The 10917-nt window shown below is 39.4% G+C and overlaps 1 protein-coding gene across 2 annotated transcripts; it reads left to right on the forward strand.

Moving 5' to 3' along the window:
• Window positions 1-51: 51 nt before the first annotated feature.
• KLF6 (Kruppel like factor 6) lies at window positions 52-9532 on the forward strand. Of its 2 annotated transcripts, none has more exons than XM_007054125.4 (4): window positions 52-650; window positions 3535-4108; window positions 6274-6397; window positions 6673-9532. In XM_007054125.4, exons 1-4 carry the CDS (start codon window positions 549-551, stop codon window positions 6722-6724), a joined length of 852 nt encoding a protein of 283 aa, XP_007054187.1. In that variant the 5' UTR covers window positions 52-548; the 3' UTR covers window positions 6725-9532. The 2 variants fall into 2 exon arrangements, with proteins under 2 accessions (XP_007054187.1, XP_043397430.1); XM_043541495.1 differs by lacking the exon at window positions 52-650 and adding an exon at window positions 2618-3021.
• The last annotated feature ends 1385 nt before the right edge of the window (window positions 9533-10917 follow it).

Below are 10917 nucleotides of genomic sequence, written 5' to 3' on the forward strand. Positions count from 1 at the left end.
GATTGGGCTGATCTGACATCATTGTAACGCCGTGTAACGAGTTGTTGGAAGAGATTGGGCAGTGCTCCGAGCCGGCGTAATAGGATCACGAGGGGAGGGGAGGGAGGAGAGGAGAGGGAGGGGGAAAGAGGAGCGAGGAGGCGGAGGCTGTAGCTGTGACTGTGGCCAAGGAGAGCTTAGAACAGGGAAGTTTTGCAGGGGGTTACATTTGCAGTCAGCTCAGTGTTTGCAAATATTGTGCAGGCTCCTGAGCGAGTGTCCTCTGCGAACCACTGGAGAGGAGAGCAGCGGCAGGATTTGGAGACTTTGTTAATTGCTGTGCAATTACATTTTGCATGAACCTTTGCTTTTTTTTCCCGTTCCCAAGCTCTAAAAGGAATTAATATTTGTTTTTGTATTTTTTTTCTTCTCTGGAGTAAAGGGGGGGTTTGGAAGCAGACTATATATTGAGACACCCTCCCCCCCCCCCACACACACATCTCCTCTACCCATAGAGGAGGCATCTGTGTTTTTGTAACCAGAATTGACTTTGTTGTTGCAATTTAGACATGGATGTTCTCCCAATGTGCAGCATATTCCAGGAACTCCAGATTGTGCACGACACTGGTTACTTCTCAGCTTTACCATCTCTGGAGGAATATTGGCAACAGGTAAACGAGGATGGTGGTGTTGTTGTTTGTTTGTTTGTTAAGCCACATTAAAGGATGAGCGGATCAAAATGCCAAAGTGTCATCCGGGCATTTGGGGAGAATGTAATGGAGATATTAACAAAAGTTTTGAAGCAGGTGTTTTGATAATTTTTTTTTAATTTTGAGGGTTTTTTAAATAAATGTATTTCCCAATACAACTGAGTTTCTCTTTTTTAATGCATTCCCCATTATGAAAGGGACTGTCAGTTGAGAAAAGAGAGGCCGATGTGTTTGAATGCGTTTTCTGGGTTGGTTGGTTTTTTGTTGTTGTTGTTTTGGCTCATCAAAAACAGCAACGACCAGAGTGAAATCCAAACTTCTGAGCTTTGCTTTCTCGTGATCTAGTGCAGTCCCTCACGAAAGTTTTATGCCTGTATCAGGTCCAAACTCTGCAGCTGGATCTTGTCATCTGAACTCCCCTCCCCCTTATTTGCCAAGAGTTGTTTTTCGCCCCATGGTGTATGGTGTGTTTTGGGGGTTTGGTTTGTTTTGGTAGGGGGGACGGGACAACTAGTTTTTGAAGACGTTGCTAACGTAAAGGATTCGCGAAGCTCTCAATCCCGGTTTACCTGCTGCCCTGGTTGTTGACTAGCAAAAAAAAATATTTTTTTATTTTAATTTTTGCACAACCAGTGAGTTGTCAGTCATATGACAGCGATCCTGTTTTGCTAATTGCCTCGAGTCTTAGTTTGGGAGGAGGAAGAACTGGGGCTTCTTGCCTTTAATGGACATGTCCCCCCGTCCCAGTAATTGGATTGCCTGAAATGAGATTGCCTTTGACATTTTTTGCATTGTCTTGCTTTTTATTGGAGGGGAGGGGGTTGTTTACTATCCTCCCTGCGGTGATGTTTGCTTTTAACAAATAAAATTACCAGATCAAATACTGCTTGTTTGTATGAGAGACAAGAAACGCTTCAGGAAGGTTGAAATCCAGAGTGTTACAACCGTCACATGCCTACTAATTGTATGCAATTCCTGTCCTGTCCGCCACCCCCACTCCCCCAAAAGAGGCAGCTTCAATAGTACGTGATTGAAATTGATCTCAGTAGTTTCCTTCAAGCATTTGGGATTTTGGCAAAGAGCCAGAACTGGTTCCCAGTAGCCTTCAGAGGCATTTAAATTCATAGAGAGCTTCATTTTGGTGCCCATTACTAATCTACATAATGAGAAATTTAAATTAGTCAGAAAAATATTAGTTTAACAAGAATTTAATAAATGCTCTTTCGTGTTTCCTTGGAGGATCAATACTTTGTTATGCTGTGTCTTAATGCCTTTTTAAAATGTGCGCTGCAAAACTGTTGTCTAGTGATAGGCAAAGACATAAATATTGATTGTGTGTGGCTTTTTCTTCCTCTTTCCTTCCATTTTTGACCACGCTATCAGCTTGATCATGACATGCGACCCAGTTCAGCTGAGTGGTGTTGGTGAGGGACCTCCATACCATAACAGAAACGTCCTTAGGTGGAGAGTTGGAGGGGTAATAATGTAGCATTTTGGATTTCTGTGCTTGCAAGATTGTTTTGGGAGGGATAATCTTCATCAAATAAGTGCAGTTTTGAACAGAAACTTAGTAAGCAGGAACTGTCAGTAAGGGTAAATCCACTATGTAGTACTTCCACACGAACAACTAACTTATAGTGGAAAACAAAAACCCTTGGGCACAAAATTTCCTACCACTGTCTTCCCCTCAGAACAGCTAGAAAGTTTGAAATTGTAAAGAGCGAATGCTGATGGCTGCAGTTTAAATCACTTGGAAGATTCTCTTCCCCCCCCCCTTTTTTTTTTTTTGGTGGGCTAATTACATGTCCTATTGCATGTATATTTGAACAGAGTACTTTCTTGGCTGATGGTCAGAATTTTAAAAGGAAGTCTCTTTTGGCATTACGTGAAAGAAATAGAGATGACTCATACAGTTGCACTCTTGGCCAGTAGATAAAGTTCTTGTTCATTGTGGGACTCCCAGCAGGACTTTAGAGTAATTTCCCTTTCTCCTTTACAATAGCACATTACTATTCTGGAACTTTTCCCCCTCCTTCTGTTATTGAAGTTCCTTATGTTATTCGGACCACTAATAGGAAGCAGCTAAAGTTATGTGGTGTGCACTTGGAATTGACATTCTTTGAAAGTCTAGTAGGTCGAGTTCTCACACACAGGAAATGGGTGGTTATCTGCAGTTCCATTGATGTCCCCTGAATACGGATTGTCTGCTACTTGCAGCCATACTAGAATGTGGCTTTGTTTTGTGACACAGCACTTGGGTTTTTAACTGCATGTCAGAGCATACAGTTGTATGCAGCGTTGTAGCTGTGCTTGGTCCCAGGATATTAGAGTGGTAAGTTTGGTCACTTTAGCCTTGTGTTTGTGTGAGAGTGATACAAAATGACTTGAAAAAATGAATAAAAGCCCATTGGAAAGTGTAAAGAAGCCTGATTAAAATGTGCTACATTTTATATTGATTTCAATACTAGCCTTCTTAAAATATGAATTTTGTGATGGGGATTACTTGTGGCACCTTAGAGACTAACCAATTTATTTGAGCATAAGCTTTTGTGAGCTACAGCTCACTTCATCGGATTTTACTGACTCATTAGAACACTATTTGGAAAATGTTGACTGACTTACACCTTTTCCTTAGTGTTTGCACTCTTGCCCAGTTCTTGAAAACTTCAGTTACTTTTACTGCAACAATCACCTGGTTATGGCTGGAATCTCCTCTAATTTGTAAGGCACCTATCAATTTCAAATACCCCACTTTGTTGCATACTGTTTGAAATTTAAAGCTCAACTCTCCTTTTTAAAAACCATTTTGTAAAATCTTTTTCTTTTTCTTTTTCTTTTTTTGTAGACCTGTTTAGAGCTGGAACGATATCTTCAAAGTGAACCCTGCTATGTATCTGCATCTGAAATTAAATTTGATAGCCAAGAGGATCTCTGGACCAAAATTATTCTGGCACGTGAGAAAAAGGAGGAATCTGAACTGAAGAGTACATGTATTCCAAAAGAGGACAGTCCTAGTAGCCAGAACTTAGAGACCAACAGTTTGAATTCTGATGTAAGCAGTGAGTCTTCAGACAGCTCTGAGGAACTTTCACCTACTACTAAGTTTACCTCTGATCCTATAAGTGATGTTTTAGCCAATTCAGGAAACTTGAGTTCATCTGTCACTTCTACTCCCCCTTCTTCTCCTGAGTTGAGCAAGGAAACTTCCTCTCAGCTATGGAATTGTGTGCCCGGTGAATTGCATTCACCAGGTAAAATTCGTACCGGTACCATTGGAAAGACTGCAGAAAAAGGTACCCCAGTCAATGGCGACGCTTCACCGGATGGCCGGAGGCGTGTCCACAGGTGTCACTTCAATGGTTGCAGGAAAGTTTACACCAAAAGTTCACATCTGAAAGCACATCAGCGCACTCATACAGGTTAGTAACCTTGTGTCTATTAGGAGTTGGAGACTACTGTAGGGAATACCCCGATGGCAGTGTTGTCATAACATTACATAATCACTGGGTGAAAGCCCAAGGTTGGGAAGATGATTCAGTTATACCAGAGGTTTACCAGAATGAAAGACCTCACTTCCTCATTCTTTTCATAAGCTGAGTTGAAGCCTCTTGAGTACAAAGATACTTGGGTGTAGTCTGCAAAAAGAAAAGGAGTACTTGTGGCACCTTAGAGACTAACCAATTTATTTGAGCATAAGCTTTCCTGAGCTACAGCTCACTTCATTGGATGTAGACTGGTCTTCTGTCACAGATGAATGGTTTCCATTTGCTTATTAGATAGTGCTGAAGAAGTTGCACAATTATTTAATCTTTGAAAAACTCCTTAAGTAAATTAGACAACAGATCTACTTTGCTGACAATTTTTAAAACAAAAGTAAATTTGAGACTTTCTCACAAAAGTAGGGATTTCACATAATATAACTGGAAGTGGGGGTAGATGCTTTCATAGGAAGAAGTGTTACTGGACTCTTCTTCACCAAGGTCTATTAAGTTAATACAGGCAAGGCCTGTGGCTGTTAAGTATAACTGCAAATGTGCACTGGTTGCATAATATTAAAAAATACTTTTACGTGCAGTAGTTTAAGCAAAAATCTTAGAAGACCACACAATGTACCAGTCCTTCTGACATAAAACCAGATTGGATTTAGCAGTATGTATCACTTATTTCATGGTTTCACTTTAAAAAAAACCAACACTATAGCATTTTATTACTCTGAAACGTAGATTTTAAAAAATCAATATATGAGATTGTCATGAAAGAGAGTAAAGTGGATAGGCATTTTTTTTTTTTATGGTGGTAGTAGCTGGCACAGTTTTTTTTGTTGTCGTTGTTTTTTAAGCATTAATATTCTACAGCCCTTGATGTCTGGAGTTAGAGATGTGGAGCAACTGGTTGGCTCACCAGTCACTGCTTAAGGAAAGGAGCAATGTTTTGCGTCCTTAGTGTGCCAGTCAAGGATTATTCTCCAGAAATGGCAAATGTTTTTCATGAGGTGAGGGAGAAGGGAGGAATGCAGAAGGACCGTACTCTGATCCTCCAGCTCAGCATTCCTAATTTTTTTTCCATTTGTGGAAGTCATTTAGCTGACTCATATGCTCACATTCTGGTGTGGAAGTGAAATGAAACAAGGCACTTTCAAAAAAGAGGAAAGAACAATTTCCACTGAAATCTTGCTCCTGAACAGACTGTAAATAACTGACAGCTACATAACTGTGGCAGAACTGTTGCCGTGGTTGTTTCGTGACTGGGACTATTTCTCTGAACTGCTGGTAGTATTTCCCTCAAATGTTAACTGAAATCAGCAGCATTCAAACTGGTAATTGTGATTTTTTTTTTTTTTTCCTTGCTCTTCATCTAGTATATCTGGGTCAGCATGAAAAGGTTCCATTTTGTGCAGATAATCTGTGAGACAGTGGACTTTGAAGCAGTACAGTAACCTAATTATATCAGGTTTCAGAGTAGCAGCCATGTTAGTCTGTATTCGCAAAAAGAAAAGGAGTACTTGTGGCACCTTAGAGACTAACCAATTTATTTGAGCATAAGCTTTCGTGAGCTACAGCTCACTTCATCAGATGCATTTAGTGGCAATGCAATGAATGCATCCGATGAAGTGAGTTGTAGCTCACGAAAGCTTATGCTCAAATAAATTGGTTAGTCTCTAAGGTGCCACAAGTACTCCTTTTCTTTTTGCTAATTATATCCGTGATTCAAAACATTTCTGGGCCAGATTCTGCCATCCTGGATCATCTTGACATGAAGTTAAGGGGACTACTCGTGGAGTAAGGTACTACTCTAGATGAACAAGGATGATAGTTTCTGGCCCTTAACTAGCTTTCTTTGGTTCCTATTCGATAGGTATTTATTAACATCTTTCAATTAGGGTGCCTTTTGTTTTAAACATGGTGATGTTACAGCTAAGTAAGAATCTTAATGATTCTTCAAGCTTCTGTCACCTACATTCTCAAAAACACTGAACTGTTCTGATTGAAAATGGGTATCCTTGTTTTTATATATAAAATTAATGAGACAATATTCATTGTTTGAGTGAAGTCATGGTTAATCTCCTAATATGCTTTATTTATAGGAGAAAAGCCTTACAGATGTTCATGGGAAGGGTGTGAGTGGCGTTTTGCAAGAAGTGATGAATTAACCAGACACTTCAGAAAGCACACTGGTGCCAAGCCTTTTAAATGTAGTCACTGTGACAGGTATGTGAATTAAATTGAACTTTTTTTAAACAAAGTTATTTATAATGCTTGGTGAGAAGCAGGTCTAGGTGATATTTTTTGTTATAGAAGATTCATTCATAAAGAAACTGATGAACAAAATGCTTCAGTGAAAACTAATTCTATTCTCTTTTGAGGGACTATTACATTTTCACAACTAAAAACATCCTGTTGCATTAATGACCTGGAATGTAGCTTGAGTAATGCACATTAATGAAAATGGAGTAATGTGAAACCCAACTTTCCTTCCTTTGCAGGTGTTTTTCCAGGTCTGACCACCTGGCCCTTCACATGAAGCGACACCTCTGAATGGGTCAAGAGGTGAATCCTGTGGGCTAAGCGGCTTCAAGGCTGAACAGCCTTGAAAGGAGGGATGCGTGTTCCAGCCAAAGCATGCCATTTTGCACCCTACCCAGTTGCCTCCAGGACCTCTCTTTCTTGAAGGTCTTTTGAGGGCTAATAAGTCACGTAAGAAACGGCATGGCAACCGTGGTGCGTGATGTTTGGGGTTTCCTGGACTCATACACTGGTACCTAACCTTCTGAGTGGCTCCTAAGCCTTTGCCGTGAGCATGTGCACTGAGAATGTTAATGATTGGGTGACTGTTTGTTACTGAGGATCTATTGATGACTGTATGCCGAGGCCCCTTTTTTTCTTGTGGTTGGTTTATAACTGTAAGAGAAAAAAAGTAGTCTGAATGGTTTGTATGTGAGGGATATCCTGCGAGAGGGGACGACCACCAATCATTGCCAAGGGGTGGGGGGAGGGGTGTCTGCACCTTTTAGAGGGGAAAAATGGAGAGGAGAAGGAAAAGACACACACACACAAAAAAAAAGTCAGGACGCCAGAGTGGAGATGGGGGAGCCCCCCCCCCTTTCCTGTATGAGAGGAGCTTTAGGTGTCTGATGCAGCTATTAAACGTGCAATGTGTCAAGTAGCTTGTTTTACTTGCTACAGAGCTCATTTGTAATCCATTGTATAAGCTGTGTATTTACAAATATAACACAACTATAACTTTTCATTATAATACAGAGGTTATTGCATGGTTCTGGGGAACTATATGCTTTTCCATTCTTTAATCAGGACTGCAGTTTTGATTCCAGTTAAGAGCAGCTAAAATACAATTGGTCTAATGTTACATAATGTATGGAACCTGAATAATTTTTTCGGTTGGGTGGATAAAACCACTATAGGTTAGAAACTGATTTTTCTCATGCAGCTAATTTTTCTCTTATTTATGCCTTGAGGACTAATTTCTGGTTTTCTAGCTGTTTAATGCACTGTTGACCTTAATAATGGTGCCTTATGCAAGTGACCTTCTCTTGCAGGGGGTCTTATACAGGGGTATGGGTGATGCATGCTTTATTAAGGCTCCTTTTTCACCTGGCATTGTACTGTATCAAACGTATAATGAGGGCGGTGGGAGGGGGCGGGAAAAAGGCTACTTCCAGGGTCCTCCTTCACAAAGACAAATATAGAGAAAAGTCCTTCATGTCAGTACAGTATTTGTTTAATTAGACAATTTGACTGTGTTACAGTATAATGCATACAGCAATTGAATACCTGACCAGTTCTGCCACCTTGAGACTTTTTTTATATTGACCTTGCACAACAATTGTGTATATACACACCCCAGCTGTACTTAATATGTAACAGTTTCATGCATATTAAAGATACAGAAGTATTAAAAGATGTATTTGCTTAAAAGGCACAAGTTTCACATCTATATATCTAGCTATCTGTTGGTAATACAGAAAGAAACTATAATACTTTTTTAAAGTGGACAGAAAAATTCTTGTGTGTGTATATTTGTGTGTACAGTCTGTGTATGTGTGTATATATAGATAATATATAAATATTTTTAAAGGAAAAAAAATTGGAACGTGTAGCTAGAAAATACAACAGCCTGTGAAGATTCCCCCGCCCCCCGGGCTGTAAAGGAGGCAAAGAAATGAAAGATACAGCTATTAAAATCTAGCGTTTTTAGAGGCTTTACCTTTAGCATAACAGTTTATGGAAGGCTTTGTTGGCATTGAGTCCTCCTCAGACTGCTGACTGGCTTATGTAGTTATTGGCTTATCTGGAATAGCATATCTGTGGCCATTAAAATGGCACGGACTGAATATTCGCACACTAAAAGAATGCTAGCTGGGTTCAGATGACATAAACTCAGATTTTTGGCCTTCCAGTTTATTGGAGGATCTGAAAGGGAGCTAGTTACTGCAGGGGTTGAATTTTAATTTTTAAATAGTTCTGCTAAAATGAAGACATAAGGCTCTTTTCTCCCAGATTAGAAATAGTTTGTCCCAAAGTAGTAAACCTTTTTTTAAAAACAAGCTCACCATCACACTGATGCAGTTAACCATGTAATTTGGGGGGGGGGGGGGGGGGGGGGGGGGGGGGGCATCTTGCTTACTACGCTACTATTTTGGCAGAACTTCCAGGAAATGAGTGTGTAGCTAAGTGGTTTAAAAAAGAAAAGTATATGCAAATTATCTGGTTCTAAGGAACACACAGGCCTAAATTCTCATTTCATTTTTGTATTAAAATGCCTGAAAATGCACTTTTTTTTTTTTTTGGCAAAAACAAAACAACAAAAATCCCAGAAAATGGATTTACTCTTCTGTTTTTTAAAAAAAATAATCCTTGTTTGCAGTGCTCTATGCTTAGCCATAATAATTCTGATAAACAAGAAGGTAAATAAAAGTTTAAAAAAAACAAACAAAAAACAACACTTGCACTGGCTTGTCTCAATTGTGAAATACCATCAGACTTGTTTGGATGGGGTGGGGCTTTGTGCCATATGTCAAATGCCTGTAGTTTTTCCAAATAAGCAAGTACATTCTGTTCAGGTGATAACTGAGCCTCAATCAAGCTGAATAAATAAAAATAAAAAAAAATATTGCTTGAAATTTAAGACAAAAAACGTTTCTATTAGTGAAATTTCTTTTTTTGTTTTTGAAGCACCCTGTTATCTAAAGAATCTCTTTGTAAGATTTTTGTAAAAATGTTTTGTTTTACAAGATTTTATTTGAAATTGTTTTTTGCAAGATTGTTATATTTCTGTATGAATGTATTTTTTATTGGAATAACATAAAAAAGAAATTCTTATCAGCAGCACTTGTCTTGTTCTCTTTTTCTCTGATCTAAAGATAATCATACAATAAAATAAGGTATTACATTAACCTATACGCTTCCCCTTGGGTCTGCTATTCTTGGGTACCTATGCCTTAGAGTCACATCATCCTATATTAGAAAGCAGGCAGAAGAACCTTGTTCCGCTCACAACCAGAAATTATTACATACCTTTTATTGTTAAGTCCAGCAAAAATATATGCTTTGACCATATTTGGGAAAACTCGATCCTCTTCCCTCTGAATGGAAGGATTGGAGTAACTTGCTTAGGGTGCAGACCTTGTATGCATTTTACTCCTGTACTGTTGATAGAATACAAGAGAGCTCTATCACCTTCAGTCTTGTTAAGTGAACACACACAATTACAGGCTCTGCTGTGAAAGATAGGATAGAGTAGTGGGGACCTGATGATGAGATGGAACAATCCGTGGGATGAACTCGGTGAAGGGAAGTGAACAAAGTTTTCCTTTCTCCTAGCCCTGTCCCATAGGTTTATTTGCTGTAGTGGTGGTTTGGCCCATGTGTCAGTGATCTTCAATCAATGAGACTTTTTATCTTTCCTATCAGCTCCAGTCTTTCAAATGAATGGCTCTTTAGAGCATGTGAAACATGTACACTTGCTTTGGATACATGCACAGTTCATTTTGATGTATGTCAACATGTGACCTCGACTTCACCAATTTTTTTTTTAATTGCTTAAACATAGAGTAAAACAAAGCAGGAAAGATTGCAAGGGTATGTGGGATGGAACTGACTAAGTGCAGCCCAAACTGTCTGAATGTTTCTTATTTTTAAATTAGACATGGACTAAAACGCATACTGAGGAGAACTAGTAATTGCATATTGTGGGTATGGTAAGCCAAGAATGAGGTTAGGATGTCCAGGCACACACACGGGACCCCACGCCAGTCCCAAACAGGCTGATACATAGCAATGGGTTTAGAAATAGACCTGAGAAGAGGTAGGAGATACCCCAATGGCAACTAGACCAGTTTATGGCCTGAAATAGTGAGTATGTAGGGGCTGATGGTATTGGAATAATGAATTCCACCCCCACTCCATCTGTTTAGTGCCTTAAACAAATCCTGGTTGCTTAGGCTTTATGGAGGCTGGATTCATTTTTACCATATATTTTGTGAATGATCCTACAGAGAAAAAGGATTGTGAAGACTTGAGAGCTGGCTTCGGGAGCTAGCTCTGACCCATACTTTCAGTGTTACCTTAGGCAAATCACGTACTATTTTTTTGTTTTTAACAATTTCCTTTCTCTCACCCTTGGTGTCTTGTCTATTTAGATCGTAAAATCTTGAGGTCTGGGGTTGTCTCTGTGTTTGTACAGCACCTATCACAATGGGGTCCTGATCTCA

This window comes from Chelonia mydas, chromosome 2, assembly GCF_015237465.2.
Source record: "Chelonia mydas isolate rCheMyd1 chromosome 2, rCheMyd1.pri.v2, whole genome shotgun sequence".
Taxonomy (NCBI): Eukaryota; Metazoa; Chordata; order Testudines; family Cheloniidae; genus Chelonia; species Chelonia mydas.